Raw genomic sequence first — 22561 nt, 5'->3', positions numbered from 1 at the left:
TATAGCCAAGAGGTCATATTTTTAAAATGCATTCCCAATTTGAGTATTTCCACTATTACTTGAAAGGGGAAGCTTTGTACACACACAGACTAAGAAAAGGAAATTCTTAAAGAGTACTTTTTAAATGTGTGAATAAGTTTCAAAAGATGGGTACAGAGGAAGGGAAGGGATTTTCCTTAGTGGAATCTCTCCCTAGATATTTAGGGATGAGCTAGAACAAGTCAACCAGGATGAGAGAGGTTGAAAGGGACCCTGCAGCCATAGGGAATGACTTGGGGAAGTTGTATGTACTGTAAAGTCTGTACCATACAGAAGCCCTGACTTTCGGTGACCTTCTTATTAATGTCTCCAGCGGATGGACATGGACCGGCGGAGGGAAGATGCCCGGAACCCGAAACGCAAGCCCCGCTTAATGGAGGAAGATGAGCTGCCCTCCTGGATCATTAAGGATGACGCCGAAGTAGAAAGGCTCACCTGTGAAGAAGAGGAGGAGAAAATATTTGGGAGGGGGTCTCGCCAGCGCCGTGACGTGGACTACAGTGACGCCCTCACAGAGAAGCAGTGGCTAAGGGTGAGTGTGGCTTTTCTAACCTGTTCTCACTAGCTGGAGTGTTTTTGGTGGCTTGGAGAAACTAGGGGCCTAGAGCTGGAATTTTCTGAGGAGAATGAGTTTGCAATCAAATCGAATTTTCTGAGGAGGATGAGTTCGCAATCAAAGGGAAGGAGCTTTTGAACACAGACGATAAAGTCATTCTACTGTTGCATGAAAAGATAAAGTCATTCTGCATTCCAAGGCAGTGCTTGGAAAAAATACGCAGAATTTTTTTGCTAGAGCAGAACTGGCCATTGGAAGCACAGGATTATGAGAGCTATGAGACCTACTAATGTTTTATGACCAATTGCCTGGTCATGCCTCACTCTCCAGCTGAGAATCAAAATGTGGAAGGGCACCTTAGAGATCTTTTTAATTGTTCCCCCTCACTTCGTGGTCTTTAATCGAGGTTTTACTTCTGCAGGGTCTGCACAGATCTTTCAGGGATAGCAGAGTTTTTGCTAACTGTGTTGTTATTGTGTAGACGCATAGTACTTTTAGAGCTGGAAGGTGCCTTTGTACTTGCTTGGTTTGATGAAGAAATTGAGGCCCAGAGAGGTGACATGGCTATGCAGGACACACAGCTGGTTAGAAAGCACAGAATCGATTCGGTGGGTGCTTATGTATCTGCATGCTTGATTTAGGCTTGATCTGATCTGTCCCTCACAAACACAGACTAGAGCCTGGGACTTGGGTCACCGATGCTTGGAAATGTTATTTGGGAGTTTGGTTATGTTGTTTCCCCTTTGGAAGATGGTGATTTCTCATTTTGACTGAGGACTGAAATCTCAGAATGTTCCCTGGGCAGCACAGAAATATCAAAATGCTCTTAGGAGTCGCATGTGTGAACGCTGAGGCCCGGGTGACTGTTCCGTTTGAAGGGTTAGCTCTACTTCCCATTTTTGGGAGTAGACTTAGTACCTAGAAAGGCACAGCAACCTGGGACATGCAGTCCAGACACAGCCAGTAAATGCATGCTGGAAATAGTAAGTGCAGTTGGGTAAACACCAAACAAAACAAAAGCTTCGGGGAGTTGTTCATTTTATCCAAAGGGAATACAGTTCCCAAGCTTTGTGAAACATGGATTTTAGGACCCAGGTTTTAAGTAGGTAGGTGGGTAGAAAGGCAGTGGGCAGAATTTTGAGATTATATGTCGATGGTGAACAGGTCTTGTCACCGCTTGAGATGTGATTTACTCAGGATGTTGTTTGATGAGAGGGATGTGACCTGAATTTTGAAAAGATGGGGGAGCCTGTGATTCTGAATAGCACTGCTCATTATTTGTGGTTGAACAATTGTGTATAAAACATAACATTTGTGTGATTAGTTTATTGTCATATCCAGTCAAATATTCCAGTGACCTCAGAATATGATTTTATGAATTTTGTTTCACTATTGAGATTATAGTTATGTAATTAGGATTCATTCTATAATATGAAGAGTTTTTTGGTTAATATATATTTCTGAGCTTGGGAAAACTTTTATTTAAGCAATAAATTGAGTACCTGGAGTATTATTACAGCAGATGGGACAATAATGATCTGGGCCACCTTTTTTTTTTTTTTTTAAGACAGAGTCTCTCTCTGTCACCCAGGCTATAGTGCAATGGTGCGGTCTCAGCTCACTGCAACCTCTGCTTCCCGGGTTCAAGTGATTCTCCTGCTTCAGCCTCCCCAGTAGCTGAGACTACAGGAGCACGTTACCATGGCTGGCTAATTTTTATATTTTTAGTAGAGATGGGGTTTCACCATGGTCAGGCTGGTCTCAAACTCCTGAGCTCAGGTGATCCACCTGCCTCAGCCTCCCAAAGTGCTGGGATTACAGGCGTGAGCCACCGTGCCTGGCTGGGCAAAATTTTTAAAGCTAAGCTTTGATATGTTTACTCTCCAGACATTAAAAGCAAAATAACCTTGTTTATTGGGCAAGAATGTAGCTGAACTTACTTTTTTAAAATAATCATTGGGAATTGCCCTTAAGAAAAACAACATTATGAATCTCAGAAAGTTTTCCAGTTTAAGACATCTGTTTCTTTTTTTTCTCTTTTTCATTCAGTTTCTACCCCTGATGATTAACACAGTGCCTAGCATAGAGACTCAGTGAGTGTTTGTGAAAATGAACGTACAAACTTAAGAGGAAAGGGAAAGTGACTAACTTATCAGCAGTGTTAGGAGAGCATTTCTCTTTTTAGTGCATCTAGTAGACTTCTTTTATCTACAGCACACACATTTAAAAATGGAAAATTAGTTTGTTTTACAAAACTACACTGTGAAAATTGGTTTTTATAATTGTAATTCTACAATGCCTTGCAACATACTAAGTCATCCAAGAAGGATGAAACTATTCTCAAAACAGCTTTATTGTAACATATCTTTTTGAATCTAATCCTTTGAAAACTGCATGCCCATATTTGGTATGAAACTGGCAACTTGCTATTAACTAGGACATGCAATGGATGCAACATGCCCCATGGCCTAAACATGCAAAGTAGATGCTTCCTGTCATTGGTGTTCACCAGCAGCAATCCTATTTGATATTAGCCTGTTAAGCTTTTTTGATGATAAAATGATATTGAAGGGGTTCTCATGGGCCTGGATGTGAAGAGATGTTCTCTACTGGCTTATGATTTAACACATTGCGTGAACCCAGCCAACATGGCCTTGAAAGGGAGTTTGGCAAGGACCATTGTGTAAGAAATGCTGTAACAGGGCTAAAATAATTCTTCTTTTTCCTGGCAATGTTTTACAAAGCCTGCTTGGCAGAGACATCGAAGATACATAGCATCGCAGAGCTGTAAGGCAGTTGAATGGAACAGCTTCCCATCCCTTGCTTAAATCACATTCTCTGCAATCTCTGTGCCAGGAGGCTGGCCATCCCTAAAAGGAAAAACTACCTTTTTTTTCTGTGTAGCCCGTCCAGTTCATGGTCAGCTCTGATTAATAGTTCTTCCTCCCTTTGAATAGAATCTTCTTTCCTTGTAGCTTCTCCTTACAGGCCTTGATTCTTTTCCCTGGGGTGAACAGAACAATATTTTTTTCTGTCTTTAGCATCACAGCCCCATGGATAAAATGTTTGCAAACTCATAGTAAGTCTGGATTGAACTTTTCTACCTTCCTCTTTCTCTTGAACTTTCCTCCTCCTTCAAGGCCCAGTTCAATTGCTACCCACTCTGTGGCGCCTTCACAGATAAATATTCATTGCACTTTTAATTGTCCTCTTAACATTTCTTTGCTTGTCCTTCAGTTACAGTTTCCTAGTATTCTCGGTAGTTGCCAACCTGCCTGCTTTCCTGACTAGTTGATAAGCTGGCTCTGTATCTTGTTAGAATTTAGGACTTCTGTGTACAAATACTAAGTGCCCATCAATTGCCAAATTGAAATAGCGCTGGAGTGACAGATAAGGGTATAGATAGATGTGGGTAATGTTCACTGCTGCAACAGATGGACCTCAACGTGCCCTGTCCATGGACCTATCCAGAAAAATAAATAAAAGTTGATTTGTCACTTCCATGAAAGTCCATAGTAGGTGTTCTTGATTGGTGAGGACACCTGTTCTCCATAGGGTCATTCAGGGATCCAGGCTGACAGAGCCTCTGCCAACTTGGTCATCTCCATCCACTTGAGCTGGAAGTGGGGAAAACAACATGAAGTAGTGAGTATGGAAGTCTAATGGGCCCTGCCTAAATGGTTATAATTCCATTGGCCAGAACTTGGTTATGTGGCCACTCCAGCTGCAAAAGAGACGGAAATGTGGTCTGGCTGTGAGCCCAGGAAAACAAAATTTTGGTGAATATTTAGCTATCCCTGCCTCAGCACACTTAGGTTAAATTTAAGTGTTATGGTCACTTTCTTTGCAAATGGTGTTATGGTTTCATTGTAAACAGGTTTTATTTTGTAATCATGGCATGCTAAAAATTCCTACAGTGTCCTTTAGAGAATCTGTTTAGTTGGTGGAATTTAAAATTTTTTCTGCATTCATAATGTTGTTTTTAATCAGGAGGATCACAATTTCAAACACAGTTCATTTTTTTTTTTTTTAAGGTATTTTATGTTGTTTTGAAATTCCTATTTCCACTGAGGAAACTTAAATGTCTTTAGTGTTAGCTGGTCTCGAGTTAGCGTCATCTTTTTGTGGTAGTCAGTTCAACATTCACTTACACTCTGGGCTGTTTCTCTTTTCCCCTTGGGGCTCCCATCCCATCTTCCTCTCTAAGGTGGCATCTGGATAAAGATGTGGTGCTTAAGTATGGCATTGGGGGCGAGCATCCTGGTTCTTCTGCTCCCCATGGGTCTCCACTGACCTCAGCATACAGCTGCTGGTCTGCTTCTGTCCTGGGAGGTCTTTACATGCAGCTGGTTTCATCTCATTGTTTTAGAGACCTTGATGACACGTGCTATTGAAATCGGGAGCCTGGCCACAGGCACTAGTTAGAAGCTGTCCTCCATTCTTACATCTCATAAGACCTCTGGCCTCTTTGGCCTCATGGTGCTCTTAGCTCTTTTGTGTTCTGTTTGGAAGTCTGCAAACCCTCCTTGACTGATTTCTCCACACTGTGCCAGAACATGCAAGGTGCAGTGAAACTGGCCCCTTCCTCAACAGTTGCTAAGTCACCATCAGGGATTGTCAAACGTGAAGCTTCTAGAATCTGAGGGTTGGGTGGGTCCTAGAGCTTTTTAAAGAAAGCAATTCAAAAATGTTTTATTGTATAAAAGTATGTAACTGTATTTGGGATCACATAGTGAGGGGTCCTCCCAGAGCTTTGGAAGGAGCTTGTGAGTGAGAGGCCTAAAGCCCAAGCTTCATTAGCTTTCCAATAAATCCACCTTTAGCAGTTTTAGTGCCTCATTCTCTTCCTCTCCACTCAACCTCTGCCTCCAAACACCCCAGGCTTGGATTCTGAAGGGGGAGTATTGCATTTCAACCCAGCTGCAATTCAGTGCTGGCACAAACTAGCCAGACTTAGCACAGACTCCATAAGTTGAAGGGCACAGTCCCCAACAAGACTTCCCTGACTTCAGACACCAGCCACACTTTGGGGGTCCCGAGGCCCCCCACCCTTTTGACTATAAATCCAGAGGCTCATGAACCCTTTGGGTTTGATAATTTGCTAGAATAACTCACAGAACTCAGGAAAGTGCCATTAGCAACCGATTCAGATTCTTTATGAAGTATACAAATCAAGAGAACTAGGCCAGACACTGTGGCTCATGCCTGTAATCCGAGCACTTTGGGAGGGCGAGGCAGGTGGATCATGAGGTCAGGAGATTGAGACCATCGTGGCTAACATGGCGAAACCCCATCTCTACTAAAAATACAAAAAATTAACCAGGCATGGTGGCACGTGCTTGTAATCCCAGCTACTCGGGAGGCTGAGGCAGGGGAATCACTTGAACCCAGGAGGTGGAGGTTGCAATGACCCGAGATGGCGCCATTGCACTCCAGCCTGGGCGACAGAGCTAGACTCTATCTCGAAAAAAGAGGACTAGCCAAATGAATGGAGGCACAAGATGCAGTCTGGGAGGAAACCTGGACTCCTCTGTCTGATCCTCGTGGAGTCAGCGTCCATCAGTCTTCCAGCTCATCAGTGTGTTCACTAACCATGGAGTGCTACTGGGCCTTGATGTCCAGAGTTTTCAGTGGGGTTTCATAATGTATAGGCATGATTGATTAGATCATTGACCACATGCTTGAACTCATTCCCCAGCCTCTCTGCCCTCCCTGGAGGTCAGACTAGCTCAAAACCCCAACCCTCTAGTCATGTGGTTGGTCTTTCTGGTGACCAATGCCCATCCAGAGCCATTTAGGGGCCTATCACACAGGACAGCTCATTATTTGAACAAAGTTATTCCTATCACTATGGAGATGTCAAACATTGTAGAAACTCCATGCCAGGAACCCAGGACAAAGACCAGACAAATTCTTAGTTTTGAGGCAGGATCTCTGTTATCTAGGCCGGAGTGTAGTGGTGTAATCTTGGCTCACAGCAGCCTTGACCTCCCAGGCTCCAGCAATCCTCCTACCTCAGCCTCCTGAGTACCTAGGACTATAGGTGCATGCCACCATGCCCAGCTAATTTTTGTATTTTTTGTAGAGTCAGGGTTTTGCCCCATTTGCCAGGCTAGTCCCAAACTCCTAAGCTCCAGTGATCCACCTGCCTTCATCTCCCAAAGTGTTGAGATTACAGGCATAAGCCACCACGCCTGGCCTGACAGAGTCTATTATGTAATAGGTAGTTAGTAATATCTTCAGTCCTGACCGTACTTCTCTTCCTCTTGACTCCTGTTTCCTCCATGGAAGAAGGCTCTCCTCCTTGCCTTCCTGTCATGTTCTCGAGTGATAGCACCATGTGCTGTGGCTTCTGGTGCCATTCTGAGACTCCCGGTCCACCAGGTTTGCCTCTTGATTGTAAAGGTGGTGAAGGGAATTCACTACCCTATTTTGGAAGTCAAAGGTGTTGTCATTTTTGTCTTTGCATACCAACTTTATCCTAATTCTGCTCAAGGCAATGAGTAACTCTTCCGAACAAGGGATGGCTCTTTTAGAAAGTGTGAAAGAGAATATTAACATGGTTAACAAATATTACATCCATTACAATTTTGTAACTTACCCATGGTGTGCCCAAAGTGATAACAGTGCTATATTACAGATTACAGATATATGTGTGTGTGTATATATATGTATATGTGTGTGTATATATATGTGTGTGTGTGTAATTGCACATGCACAAGAAATGACCCATCTTGGTTATGTCTTGGAAACATATATTTGCTTCTTTATGTGTGAGAGCAGGCATTCCATCTACCTAAATTCTGACAAGCCCAGTGGGCTGGGGTTTTCTGGTTCAATGTCAGCCCTGTGTACACTGGCTGTGCTGTTTCTAGCACCATAAGGCAGTCATCATTATTGAGCCAGGGGCTCTGCAAAATTGGGGTGATTACAGAGCCAAAAAGCGGGCTGGAGGGTGGTGGTGGTTTCTGGAATTTATGTTTTACTATTCTTCCTGTTCCTTTGCTCTTTCTGCCAACTTCAGAATCCTTCCCTTCCTTAAAACATTTAGTGATATCCCTGAATTTATTTAATTGCTGCATGAGTGAGTTTTGCCCCACAGCACTTGAAGATAATTGGAATGCATTCTAGCTCATGTGCTCTGGATAATATGCAATTGCCAGCCAGCTGGAGAGTAGTATGCCTTTGTCTCACAATGTCTTAAGACTGTAATTTTAAAAAGTTTCTCCTATTTGCTGGTATCTCTTGTTACCTTTCTTACGGCATCATATATCTACTATGGGGTCCTTTTGTCCGAATGTGTAGACACTTCTTGTGGTATACTGAATAAGCTCCTGGTGATGAGGGAAGACGCCGCTTTGTTTTGTGATGTCCTGTGCAGTTGGGCCCTAATAAATGCTTTGTAAATGATGGTAATGAGACTGACTTCTTTAGATCTTTAAACGTGGCAATAGATAACAGCAAGTTTTAGAAGCCATAGAATTTCAAGAGGAACCTTGCAGAAAGACAGAACACCCTCCTCTTCCTTGACCAGTCTGTCACCAGGTGAGAGCCTGAGCTTCCCATGGTGAACGTGCCTAAATGGGGCTCCCATCATCATGTCTGCTGACTACTAAAATGATTTTGGGTTTTTCTTCTGCCCAAAGTCTAATAAAGTAGAAAAAACAAAATGAGGCTGGGTGCGGTGGCTCACGCCTATAATCCCAGCACTTTGAGAGGTCGAGGCGGGCAGATCACCTGAGGCCAAGAGTTCAAGACCAGCCTAGCCAACATGGCGAAACCCTGTCTCTACTAAAAATGCAAAAATTAGCTGGATGTGGTGGTGGGTGCCTGTAATCCCAGCTACTCAGGAGGCTGAGGCGGGAGAATCACTTGAACCAGGAGGTGGAGGCTGCAGTGAGCCAAGATCACACCACTGCACTCCAGCCTGGCGACAGAGCAAAACTCCATCAAAAAAATAAAAATAAAAAAAGAAACAAAATGAGAGATTCTTAACATTTATAATATTAGGGGCTAATCAGTAGAGTAAAATGTGATACATCTCAAGAGAATTTACTTTAGTGTCTTTAAAAAGCTATTTAATACCAAGCTACAAATATAGGATAAGCTCTCTGAGTTGGCCTCTCATCACAGGAAGCCCAACTGCTAAACTCTACACAGGAAAAGGCAGACAAATCCATGGTGAATTAGTCACAAACAACTGGGGAAAATATGAAGAAAGATTAAAGAACAAGATATTTGAAATTCTATGGAAATACACAATGAGAAATAAAATATTTCCTCACATGTATGAAGAGGTGGGCTGTGGATTTTTCTCTCCCTAGAAATCTTTCAAACAAGCTAATGCCTCCTCTGGGCTGGATTAAGTATGATCCAGCCTGAAATCACAGACAGGGGCTGGAATCACTCGGCTCTATTTCAGCTGAGAGCATTAGTGATTCTCGTAGATGTACTTTCCCCCTAAAATATTTTATTTTATACTGGCAAAATTTTTTTGTGGCGGGGGGAGGATCCTTTTTCTAAAGCATAATGTGCATCATCTTTGTAATATTTGGCTGCTTTTGTTTTGTCATTTAAAATCTTTTCTTGCTTTTTCTGTAAGATGTGAGAAGCTTTGTAAACGTGAACCTTTTTTTCTTTTATCAAATGGCATTTTAGCTTTCAAAATTGGGTCATCAGATTTACTGGGGCAAAATTTTCTAGCAAGCTGCATTTCCGTTTTTATACACAAGGGAGAGCTAAGGACCTAGAAAATAGATTTGGATTTTGCCAAATTCCAGGTTCTTCAATACTTCAGGGTGGAAGTAATGAACTAATTAAGAGCGGTAACAGTTTTGAATTGTTTGGAAAAATACTTGATACTAATAAAATAATTTTAACAACTTTGTATAATTTTTATTTTTCTCTGAAATCCAGTGACTAGATTGCTTTAACAGCCCGTTGGACTTAATGTTTCCCATTTTATATAATTTGGGAGAATAAATTTAATAGGATAGTCCTCAGAGGTGCAACTGAAATAAACTAAAATAAATATTAAAGATTGAGGAGCGAGAGGGAATTGTTTTGATTTTAAAACTTTGATGCTTGGAATTTCTGGTCTTGAGTTTTGTCCTTTGAAATCAGGGTTCAGCTCTGAAATCAAACTCAGTCATCGAAAGGAACCATGGGAAACTGAATTTGGCCTACAGATACTAAGGAGCACCAATAATTTCACATTATCTTTTAATGGAGCAAACTATTACAGAGAAATCAGAGAAATAATATTTTAGGAATTTGTACTATATTTTAGAAACAATCTTTTAGAAATATGTCCATTTGAATCAAGCTTTGGTTTTTGTTGTTTTTTGCATTTTTACTTTTATTTAAGAAACAGGGTCTCACTCTGTCACCCAGGCTCACTGCAGCCTTGAACTCCTGGGCTCAAGCAATCTTCCCGCCTCAGCCTTTTGAGTAGCTGAGACTACAGGCACGCACTGCCACACCCAGCTAATTTTTGTATTTTTTTTTTTTTTGTACAGGCAGGATGTCACTCTATTGCCTAGGCTGGTCTTGAACTCCTGCCCTTATGTGATCCTCCTGCCTCAGCCCTGCAAAGTGTTGGGATTACAGGAATGAGCCACCACACCCGGCCAGTTTTTGTTTTGTTTTGTTTTTAATCAATAAGGCTACATGTTTCAGTCAGTGTCAGAATTTAAAAAAAAAAAAAAAAAAAAGGCTACATGAAGAGAATTTTCGTTAAGGGGTGGAGGTGGGAAGAGTACAGTTTAGGAAGTAGAGACAGGGCAAGGTGGCTTCATCACCACTATGCCTCAGGGTTCCGGTAAGCATCAGAAAAGTAACTGTGACTTTTGATGGCTCTCTATATGGAGAATTTAGGATAGTGATTTAAGAGCACATGCCTTGAAATCTGATGAACCAAGAGATTCAGATTCCAGCTCTACCTAATTAGCTCTGTGACCTTGGGGACCTTGTGTCACCTCTCATAGCTTTGCTTTCCTCTTAGGGAAAATCATAGAACCTACTCGATAGGGTATTCTGAGGATTAAATGTGAGTAACATAGAATCCAGCATATAAGAAGGATTCAAAAATACATATTAGCTATTAAGAAAAAGTTTCAAATTATTTCAAAGAAGATCTAATGGATAATAGAAAAAGAAGAAATTACGTTCTCTTTTGTGTATTGATGACAAGGCTTGGGGTGACAAGAGAAAGGTAAAACTGGGAATCAAGAAGCTCCTTTCATTTACTCACTAATGGAATTAAAAGAGAACACAATGTTTACTTGCTGAATATGTTACAGGACCACAGGTTTATTCATCTCAAGCACTCCAGCTTATACTCACTCGGCCATTAACTCTCTTTACCCTGGTTTTCTACCTAGCTATACACCAACCTATGCTCCCTCAGTTATTAACTCTCTTTACCCTGACTTTCTACCTAGCTGCCTGCCAACCTATACTCACAAGGCTATTAACTGTCTTTACTCTGGTTTTCTCTGTAACCCTGCATGCCTGCAGGAAGAACACTGGGGCTAGCACTCAGGAGCCTGGAATGTGGGTTCTGGCACTGCTACCAGATAAGTATGTGATCTTGGACAGGTCTCCTGGCCTTCCTTGGTTGTTGTGGACTGATGTTTATGTCCTGCAAGATGCATATGTTGAAATCCTAACCCCCAATGTGATAGTAGGAGGTGGGCCGTTTGGAAGGTTATTATAGCATGAAAGCCTTCATGAATGGAATTAGTGCTCTTATAAAGGGGACCCTAGAGAGCCCCCTAGCTCTTTCTACAACAGGAAGTCAGCAATCTGCAAGCTGTAAGAGGACTCTCACAGACTCCAACCATGCTCTACCCTATCCTCAGACTTCCAGCCTCCGAAACTGAGAAATGTATGTTATTTATAAGCTGCATTAGGGTTATCCATAGAAACAGAACCAATGGGATATGTGGAGACGTGTATAAGAGGAGACATATTATGGGCCTTGACTCATGCAAGAAATCCCTGCAAGCTGACCCTGCAAGCTGGAGACCCAGGAAAGCCAATGGTATAATTCAGTCCAAATCTGAAGGCCTGAGAACCAGAGCAGGGACCACCACTGGTATCAATCCTGGATTACAAAATCCTGAGAATTAGGAGCTCCAGTGTCTGAGGGCAGGAGAAGATGGATGTCACATCTCAAGAAAAAGAATTCACCTTTCCTTTGCCTTTTTGTTTCAGTCCAGCCCTCAATGGAGTGGATGATTCCTACCTATGTGTGTGAGGGTGAATCTTCTTTACTCAGTATGTAGATTAAAATGCTAATCTCTTCCAGAAACAACCTCACAGATACATTCCCCAAATAATATTTTACCAACTATCTGGGCATCTCTTAGCCCAGTCAAGTTGACCACAACATTAACCGTCACATCAGTCACCCAGTCAATAGTATTTTGTTATGGCAGCCTGAACTAAGACATGGGTTGAGTTATATTATCTTTAATTTGCAAGTTCCCTTCCATCTATCTAACAATAACCTCTAAAATCACCTGAAGCAGCTATTATGGAGTGCAGTGATACAATCTTGGCTCACTGCAACCACTGCCTCCTGGGTTCAAGCAGTTAATCCTACTTCAGCCTCCCAAGTAGCTGGGATTAAAGGTGTATGCCACCATGCCTGGCTAATTTTTTTGTATTTTTAGTAGAGATGGGGTTTCACCATGTTGGTCAGCCTGGTGTTGAACTCCTGACCTCAGGTGATCTGCCTGCCTTGGCATCCCAAAGTGCTGGGATTGCAGGTGTGAGCCACCACGCCCAGCAACTTTTACTTTTTTTTTTTTTTTTGAGATGGAGTCTCTGTCTCCCAGCCTGGAGTGCAATGGCATAATCTTGGCTCATTGCAACCTCTGCCACCTGGGTTCAAGCGATCCTTCTGCCTCAGTCTCCCAAATAGCTGGGACTATAGGCGAGTGCCACCACGCCCAGCTAATTTTTGTATTTTTAGTAGAGATGGGGTTTCACCATATTGGCCAGGCTGGTCTCAAACTCCTGACCTTGTGATCCACCCACTTCAGCCTCCCAGAGTACGGGATTACAAGCATGAGCCACTGCACCTGGCAACTTTTACTTTTTACTGTGGTTTTTAATAATAATTATCCCCTACTTTTAAGATACAGTTTCAATCTGTTGCCCTGGCTGGAGTGCAGTGGCATGATCTCGGCTCACTGCAACCTCTGCTTCTCAGGTTCAAGCAGTTCTTGCGCCTCAGCCTCCTGAGTAGCTGGGATTATGGGCACGTGCCACTACCCCTGGCTAATTTTTGTATTATTAGTAGAGACGGGGTTTTGCCATTTTGGTCAATCTGGTCTCGAACTCCTGACCTCAAGTGATATGCCCACCTCTGCCTCCCAAAGTGCTGGGATTACAGGCATGAACCACTGTGCCTGGCCTGTTCCCTGCTTTCTTATCAGTGAGTCCATTTATGGAGACTGTTTAAAAGCAAGTTCAGTTCAACATCCATTTGTCGAACATTGATTAGGTTGAGCAACACACTGTGCTTGGGGAAAGCAGTATTGTTTGGATTCCTTACAGCATGGCAGGCCCACCTTATTAGTGCAATTAGGAGCCAGGTTTGAGAGAGACAATTATTAGAGGTAATATTGCACAGTTAGCCACCTTGAAGAGCTTGTTAAGAACAGGTCTCCAAGTAGACACAGATGGAAATTAATCGAGATTAAAATAAACCATGAGATGCTGACTTGTAGGGTTTTAAACTGTTCAGGAAATCAGTTTAAACAAATATTTTACTTAATGCTAGAGTGTTAGTGTCATTTCTTTGGATGTTATTTACAATTTTCCCTTCCACCATCCTCAAACACCCAGAGGAGGAAAGGGCCACTGTCTCTGGCCAAACAGTCTGGCCTCCAGACACAGCAGGCAACTGGGTTTATCTTCCTGGCTACTGCTAGGAGACTCAAACCTTCTTAATAACACCACCAGTGCTCGTGTGGTTTCTACCAACCCTACTTGGCCCAAAATGAAAAATATATACAGCACGGCCCATTCATTCACCTTTGAGAAAAGAAAGATTCAGGGTTTTAGATGCCAAAGTAATAAGCATCTGGAGTGTGTAACATTTGCAGATTTTTGGCATTTTGGAGGATAGCTTTCTTCTTTGTTTACAACAGTTCAGGTGGCTACCCAGAGAGGTCAGTGGGAACTTACCAGAAATCAGCCCTGATGACCACTCCTGCATCGGGTTCTCCAGTGGCCTTCCATTGTAAGTGTAATTAAATCCAAACACTTGAACATGGTCTGTAAGGCCACGATCACCAGGCCTCTGCCTGGCACCGGATTCCCACCTCCTTGCCTTCATCTCTGGATGGCTGCTCCACTGAATTCTCCTTCTAGTCCTTCTAGAAGTCTTTCTCCCAGGTCTTCATGTGACTGTCTCCTCCTTGTCCCAATGATCTCCTTCCAGAGAGACCCTTCCTGGCCAACCTAGCTGAAAAAGATAGCCCCTGGCAGCAAGTCACATAACCTATGTTAACTTGCTTCATGGCATTTTCCGGTATCTAAAAGCTATGTCACCACTGTTCCTCTCCACTGGTATTAAGCTCCAAGAAAGCCAGGGCCTTTGCCTGTCTTCTTCACTGCTATGTCCTGGTACCTGCAGCAGGACTTTACTCATGGTAAGCACTCTTTAAATAGGTGTGAATAAGTGAATATGCTAGGTAGAAACGAGGGCTAGGAGAGATTTGGTTGCAACCCCATATCCTTTTGGCAAAGTCAGTAGAATCATGTTTTTGTAATTAAGGTGAGTCAAGGTAGAAATTGTCGTTCTCTCCTGTTAGATTCCAGTGATCTGTATCTTCTTGTAAAGATTTCTTAAAATAATTCTAAAGGCACACATATTTGATATAACAGTGCTTTCAAGCTTTAAGAATTTGAGACTTCCATTCTAATTTCAGAACATATTAATGAAGATTTAAATATGCATTAAAAAGTACAAGCATTGCTTTAACCCAGCTATTTCTCAGAAATTCTCATTGATTTTATAACATCTGTCTTCTAGCTTGAGTCTTCTAATTTTTTCAGCAAAAAAACAGATTAATACATCTAACTTAAAATTAAGACAAAAAGAATTAATTGGATTTTCAGTTTTGTGTGTTTTCCATATTTAAATTGTGATGCCACATGCCTTTTAGATGGCTTCCCTTCTTATTTTCTGTTAAAGAATTAATTGTCAGAATCATGGAAAATTGTAGATGACCCTTTCCTTGAGGCAAAACTTGATTCTTGTTCTGCCACTCCTATTTCAATACTATTGAAATATAGTATTTAAGGTCACTATGCTCATAGGAAAGCATATTCCTAATATACTATGCTGTTTTGAAGAATATCTTTCCCTTGGACCTTTGTAGAACCTTTTTCCAAAGATTATTTTAAATATCATCCTCAAAAGTTGAGCTTTATCAAGACTGCCTGTGGTCTGTTCTTTTCCACAGCTGCCTCTGATAACTTATGAAAGATAGGCTCCTGGATAAATCACTTTACCTCCCAGAGCTTCAGTTTCCATCTCTACATTGGAGTCATGAAATGGGGAAAGGGGTGGGGAAGAAAGCACCATCTCTCTTGCCCTGTCATTCTCCAGCTTTGCCTTTGGTGGCCCTCGAAAGAACAATGTCGGTTTGCTCTGGTCTGGCTCCAGCTCTGAGAACTCAGCTCTTAGGAACTGAAACTCAGAGGGGTGTGGGTGGGAGATTTTTCTCCCTGTCCTTAGCCGAAGTTTCTTTCAAAAATGCAGGCTTGACAACAAAGGGTTCCCTAGCGTATCTGTAGCTTAGTAACTGGTCAAATGTGTAGAGCTTTTGGGGACTCACCTGTAGCATCTGAAGAGTTGAGATGATTCTTGTGTGCTGGCAGGATGTGATGGACAGGACACCAGTGTGGTGGAGTCAGTAAAGGGAGCACCTACCTGCCACAGGGGGCTCCTGTAATCACCCGACAGGTTCTTCTTTCTGGCTGCACAGACAAAGCCAGTCCACTGAGACCGTGGCATTAAAGAGTTTAATTGATGTGAGGCCAGCCACACCATGTGGGAGATGGAGTTATTACTCAAATCAATCTCCCGTAAGACTGTAGGTTTGGGTTTTTCAAGGATTGTTTGGTGGGCAGGGGGGCCAGAGAATGGAGAATGCTGATTGGTTGGGGATGCCGTCACAGAAGTGTGGAAAATGGTCCTCATGTGTGCTAAGTTAGCCTTTGGGTTGGGGAGCCGCAAGACTGGTTGAGTCACCAACACTGGTGTGATATTTTGAAGTCCAGTAGACTAGAGTGACAACATTCCAGGAAGATCACTAAAATGAACATTTGTTCTGCAAGATAATGAATAAGTCCAGCATAGGGGTTGCTGGTATATATTTTTATTTGCTGCCATTTTATCTGATGGTTGTCTGTTTTGTTCTATTTTTCTACATTTTTATAATCACTACCCCCAATATAATCGCTACTCCTGGTGGAGTCAGCTGGTCATCAGAAATGCAGAAGTTTGAAAAGACATCTCAAGACACCAACCTTAGGTTCTACGATAGTAATATTGTCTACAGGAGTAAATGGGGAAGTCACAAATCTTGTGACATCGGGGAATATACCTGGTTATTGTTTAATTACACCTACATACATCTTAGCAGAATTCAGGCCCCTCTCATAATCCTAACCTGTGGGCTTTCATTAGTTTTACAAAGCTGGTTTAGTTTTGGGAAGGGATATGATCATCCTTGCATGAAGGTTAAACTACAAACTAAACTTCTCCCAAAGTTAACTTGACCTATACCCGGGAATGACTAAGGACAGCTTGGCAGGCAGAAGCAAGATGGAGTCAACTATGTCAGATTTCTCTTACTGTCGTAATTTGCAAAGGCGGTTTTGCTGCTTTCCTTACAAGTTAGTTGGGGACTTCAGCCATTCTGCGTAGACCAAGACCAAGAGTTTTCTTGTACTCTCATTAGGAAGTCACCTACTCTGGTCCCATTTTAAATCCCCTGCATACTACCTAGCAGAATATATAACAGATGCTAATTGGATCCATTTTGTTCATTGAAATATATCAAGTTCTCTCCAGATTTTCAAGACCATATTCATTTGCATTTAATTTTAAAATATCAATACACCGATGTCATGGTATATCATTTGAAGGCACAGGGAAGGATATTATGAAGTCCAGCAGACTATTGTGTCAATATTCCAGGGAGATCACCAAAACGAACATTTGTTCTCAAAGAGAATTAATAAGCCCGGCATAGGGGTTCACTGGTATATATTTTTATTTGCCATCATTTTATCTGATGATTGACTGTTCTGTTCTATCTTTCTGCATTTTTATAATCACAACCCCCAAACACCTGAAGCTTTGGGTTTTTGTGTAAAGTGTAAAGTAGAATTTATTTGGAGACACTTCCCTGTCATAAAAGCATAATGAAAAATACAGAGGAGTGAAGAAAGAAACCAGAATCACCTGTAATCTCATTGACCTTCATGTATCCCGGGTTGGAGAAAGAGCCAAGAAAAATCATGGACAGAGGTTGTTTTGGTGCCATTACATTCAAAATTATTTTTAACCTGTTGTGAGGCTCAGCTCTTTTGTAGTAGCTTCAGTAAGTCCTAACCCATGATGCACACCTAGCCCCTGCCTGTTAGAGGTAATGTGCGTGTCTTTCCATTTGGTCTTGAGGACACCTTGCTGTACTGGGCACTTGGTACCAGAGAACTTTTTTTTTAAAGGACCATTAAGGGATACATGGAGACCTGCCTTCTCACACTGGTGCAGTGATTTTTGCTTCCTCTCTGAACAGGCCTTTGGTATTTCACAGGCTGAACCCTTCTCTTTTAAAGTGACCTGTCACCTCTCATGTAGTCAATGCTTTTTTACTGCCACCAAGTTGGCAAGCGTCATGCCATTCTCCTCCCCAGGAGGGAGAATTCTTAATCCAAATTTATTCCCATAGGATTTTCAGACTTTTCCTGAGCCAAATTAGACCCTTTCTCTCAGTATATCTACTATCTCCTCCTTTCCCTGTATTGGCCAGTGCTAGACTGGAAGCTATGAATATACAGCACCTTTTAATCCCCTGAAAGACTTGGAGTAGGTATTATTTCTCCCATTCCACAGGTGAGGAACTAAGCCTCACAGGTAGGGAGTATGGTTTTTGGATTTAGCATTTAGTTCATGACAGGTGTATTTGTTTAGTGGATGTTGAATGTAGAGTTGTATCTTCTTTCATGTATTGAAGATGCACATCTATGCAAGTCTGTGCATAATATCATGGCACAATGTAATGGCACCAATGGCCTCCTATAAATTTTATTTAGTAGCCTGTAGAATTGAACGTCTTCAAGCCGTTTAACTCTCAAAGCTAAAATAAGAAGATTGTATAATTACTAGTTAAAATAAAGGCAGTTTAAAGAGGTGGGGCTGGAGTAGGGCGAACTGAGAGCAAAGGTCTTCATTTTGCCGCATTTCTCTGGCCTAGTTTTATTCACCGTGTAGTTGTGTGGGCCTCCCTTGAGCAGTAACTATCCAAGCCGTCCATACAAGTCTGTGCATAGATGTGCATCTTCAATATGTAAAAACACTGTGGGACTATGGGAGTTTGGTGAACGTTAATCACATCTTGGTTTACAGCCCCTTTGCCCACTGAGCTGACCTCCTGGCTTGTGAATTCTGGCCTCTTCTTGAAAAGGTGCAGGAGTGCGTCAGATCAGCAACAGGTGGTCTAGCTGGCCCTGGGAAGACTTATGCAGAATTGAAGACAGCCTTCTAGGGGGAGGTGCTGAGACCTGCCCGTGGAGGCTGTTAACCTGGCTGCTCCTACAGTAGGGGTCCCCTTAGTGGACTTCCTTCTGCCAAGCAGTTAGGACCTACAGGTTAGTTTCCCTTCCCTTGGTTGTCTCTGTTTCTCGAGAAGGTAGGGACCTTATCTCCATCAGTCAAGTTGCAGATACTGCTCCACCTTTGAGATAATGTGTGTTGGTCTTCATTGCTCCTCGTCTCAGGGGTGACATTGGACAATCTTTTTTACTTCGTCAAAAGACAAAATGACATCAAATTTAAAGTTTTTAATTGGCTTTTGCCGTTCTAGAATCAGACAACCTCAAGCAAAGGAGGTTGGCTTAATATAGGGTAGAGGAAAGCAGAAATAGAACAAAAAGCATATTGGTTGTTTCAAAGTTAATTTTCCTTTTAAAGGTTAAAGCAGAGACTTCCTTATGCTTACTCAGACTGGCCTGTTTGGGGATTTGGTATTCTCTCTCTCCCCTGATTTCTCAGGTCAGATAAACAGCTTGGTTTTAGTGGTCTGTAACTTCAGCAACGGTGATTCCATTTGGGCTTGGCCTGTTGAGTCTAGAGCAGGAGCTCAGTCCAAACCAGTGGCGTCCTATAAATTTTATTTAATTTAATAGCCTGTAGAGTTGAACGTCTTCAAGCCGTTTAACTCTCAAAGCCAAAATAAGAAGATTGTATAGTTACCAGTTAAAATAAAGGCAGTTTAAAGAGGTGGGGCTGGAGTAGGGCGAACTGAGAACAAAGGTCTTCATTTTGCTCCATTTCTCTGGCCTATTTTTATTCACTGTGTACTTGTGTGGCCCTCCCTTGAGCAGTAACCATCCAAGCCAGTTGTTAGAACGTGCTTCCCTAGCATGCCCTGTCATCCTGAGAAGGCAGAGGGGTAAACAATAAAGACTTAATTGTATCTCACCAACATTTTTGGGTCCCATTGGTGAGTAAGGCATCAATTTAAGTGCCTTTGGAAGCAATTTTGATTAAAATGATTTTTTTTTTTTTTTAAAGTTCCTAAACAGATTTCAGGGTGATAGGAGATTGGGACATATTTTAAAAAAAAAAAAAAAAAACAACTTATACAAGCAGAATTAAACAACCTGAATAAAAGTACCTGTAATGTATTATGCTAGTACAGGGGAAGGAGGGAATGCGGTAGGATGTTACAAAAGAAATGGTATTTTAGCCTGTTCTTAAAAGATGAGGGTGCTTTGGGTAGGACAGGGGGAATCAGGAGAGTTCCAGGCCAAGGGAAGCATACGAAAGCTTGGAAATACGTGACCCCTGCTTACTGTGACCGTGTGTTTGGAGCAGAGTTTTTACAGGAATAGACGTGGGGAGGAAAAGTCAGGCTAGGGCCGGACCCTGGAGGCTATGCATGACCAAAGAATCTGGGCTTTATTCTGTTTCATAGAAAGAGTTCAAAGCCTGAGCATATTTGAAATGAGAGAATGAATGATGTGTCCTGTTTAAGCAGAGAGAAGATACCATTTGTATTGAAAAAATATTAATTGAAAAGGCCAAAGAGAGGGCAGGGAAAACCCACAAGGGAGGCCATTTAAATGTGACTCTGTGAGAGAGGAGACCCATCTGAGAGCAGGGAGACCAGGGGGAAATGATTGCTTATGAACTATTTCAGAGGTAAACTATGTGATGACAAATAGGACTGCAGGGATGTGATAAGGGAAACTGATCATTTTGAAGATTTCCAGCAGAGATAATTGGGAAATGATGCTACCTTTAGATGAGACAGGATCCAGAAAGAGAAGTATTTGCTTGGTTGAAGGAAAAGTAATAAACTTGATTTGTGATGTTTGGTAGGACAGTGGAATTCCCAATTGGTGACTCCAAAAAGCAGCACAGGTTGGAGAGTTAGAGAATTTTTGAAGCCGTATGCATTGAGGTGGTAGGGGCCAAGGGAGAACTTCCCCCTTTCCCCTCTGAAGGTGCGTTGAGAATCAACTGACAAAGGCAGGTTAATAGGAGAAGAGACATATAAAATGTTAATAGGCATAGCACGGGGAACTCACAGGAGGATGATTACCCAATAACCTAGTGCAATATAGAATCGTACATACCCTTCTCATAGGGGCGTGGGGAGATGGAGGTGTGTAGGCAGTTCTTTTGAGGGGGCAGTCAATCATTAGAGGAAATGAATGGACAAATCAACTTGGAAATGATTTTTTTTTTTTGAAATATGAGCCCAAGAGGCAGGTATTATCTTGTGAAGGAGTCTTTTCAGATGTGGCTGCATTCCTCAGTCTTCTTTTCTGAGATAATTAAATTTCAGGGAGGAGAGGAAGGCAGTTGTGTTTCTGTTGGTGACCCCTGCGTACTGTGACTGTGAAACTTTCTTGGCCAGAGGAGGAAATTCCAGAGCAAGTCCCTGCTTGTGTCCTGCGCTGGGTGGGGGTGGGACAAGACCAGGTTAGAAGGACCTTGATTCTGAGGCAGCTTCTAAGGCCTCTAAGCACGTCAAGGCACCAATCTTTGGGGTATCACTTTCTGAGTCCCAACAAGGTCATATTTGAAGCCATAGAGGCAGGTAGGATCCCCGTAGCACATTTTACACCCAGGAGGAGGGCTTAGATTCCTCTCAGGTACCTCCCATCAGTAGTTAGGGGCTGCTCAGAAAGCACTCACCATATTGAGGATTGGAGTCTATGATCCAGGCTGCTCAGCAGGAGTCCACAAGAGAGCTCCCTCTCTAGGAACGGTAAAGTTAACAGCTTTCCTGAATTATGCCTTATGTCCCCTCTAGGGGGTCAGTAGTGAAGTTCTCTAGCAGTGAGGCCTCCGGGGATCCTTAAGAGACTCACCTGTTGCTCATCACAACTCATCTCACCTGTTGCTGCTGAGGACATCCAGACTTAGTGGTGCCTGGTGTGTACTCAGAAAGGGTAATTGCCTACATTTGGCTGCGTATTCACAATCTGTGAATGAAAAAGACAAAAGAAAAGTTGGGGAATCTACATTTAAGGAGTGAAAAATGTGGTCAGCAAAGGTAGGGAAACCCGCTGGGCACGGTGGCTCACACCTGTAATCCCAGCATTTTGGGAGGCCTAGGTGGGCAGATCACTTGAGGTCAGGAGTTTGAAAACAGCCTGGCCAACATGGTGAAACCCATCTCTACTAATAATACAAAAATTAGCCGGGCATAGTGGTGCATGTCTATAGTCTCTCTCAACTACTTGGGAGGCTGAGGCAAGAGAATCATCCAAACTCAGGAGGCGGAGGTTGCAGTGAGCCAAGACTGTGACACTGCACTCCAGCTTGGGTGACAAAGTGAAGACTCTGTCTCAAAAAAAAAAAAAGGAAACTAAGCACTATAGGAAGGAGAGATAATTTTAAGTAAGAAGCTATGGAGGAGAAAGTAAATAAAATAGAGTTTGGACAAGGCTAAGATGTGGGAATTAGAAAGCTTTTGGCAACTTTTTTAAAAGTATTAATGTCCTTCTGGGTGCTAAAGAATTTTATTGTGTGGTCAGGTGGTAGAATCATCAGTAAAGGTGACCCTTGAAGCTTGACAATAAAGGGGAGGTGAGGAATGGGTGATGTAAGGAAGATGCAGAGAGTTTGATGCTAGAGTTTATCCTTTAGTACTTGAAGATTGACATTAAAATATCTAGAACAAATACATTTGGACTTCGTGTTCCATAAATGGGTATATACCTAAGAGCAGTTTTCCCAGGGGACCCTATCTAATAGTTGAATTTGTACTCAACTGTTTTTACAGTATCTAGTTTCCCTCCCTCATTATTGTGCTATGTACTCTAGGGGAATTGAGAAAAATGAAGGTATTGTTTCTGTAAGAAGAAAAAGTCAAAATGATCTGGCACACCTGGAGGGGTGGTGGAATGGGAGTTGATCAGTGAACATGTATACAATGTGCATAGGTACAGGGGTTTGGGAAGGATACCCTAGGTGAGAAGTAAGAGTAATCACAAAGGTGGGAATAAATATGGCATGCTACGGTGTGGCATGGGGTTTGTGTTCCTATTATTTGCAGAATGTTCGCATAGCTGGTGTCTTTAGTCTGGGGTGCAATACCAAAATACCATAGACTGGTTTATAAGCAGAAATTTATTTCTCACAGTTCTAGAGGCAGGGAAGTCCAAGATCAAGCCCCAGCAGATTCCATGTCTGGTGAT

At 42.3% G+C, this 22561-nt stretch overlaps 1 protein-coding gene across 4 annotated transcripts in view; it reads left to right on the top strand.

Annotated features, from left to right (window-relative positions):
- Window positions 1-22561, top strand: part of SMARCA2 (SWI/SNF related, matrix associated, actin dependent regulator of chromatin, subfamily a, member 2) — a 180889-nt gene that overhangs the window by 110707 nt on the left and 47621 nt on the right. For all 4 annotated transcript variants that reach the window (XM_025359053.1, XM_025359051.1, XM_025359049.1 and 1 more), the window contains exon 27: window positions 353-571. In XM_025359053.1, the coding sequence (XP_025214838.1) occupies window positions 353-571 (219 nt within the window). The remainder of the gene's footprint in view (window positions 1-352; window positions 572-22561) is intronic.

The sequence above is a fragment of the Theropithecus gelada genome, chromosome 15 (genome assembly GCF_003255815.1).
Source record: "Theropithecus gelada isolate Dixy chromosome 15, Tgel_1.0, whole genome shotgun sequence".
NCBI classification, from domain to species: domain Eukaryota; kingdom Metazoa; phylum Chordata; class Mammalia; order Primates; family Cercopithecidae; genus Theropithecus; species Theropithecus gelada.
The sequence above is the reverse complement of the archived record's forward strand: the minus strand, read 5'-3'. Positions and strand labels throughout refer to the sequence as shown.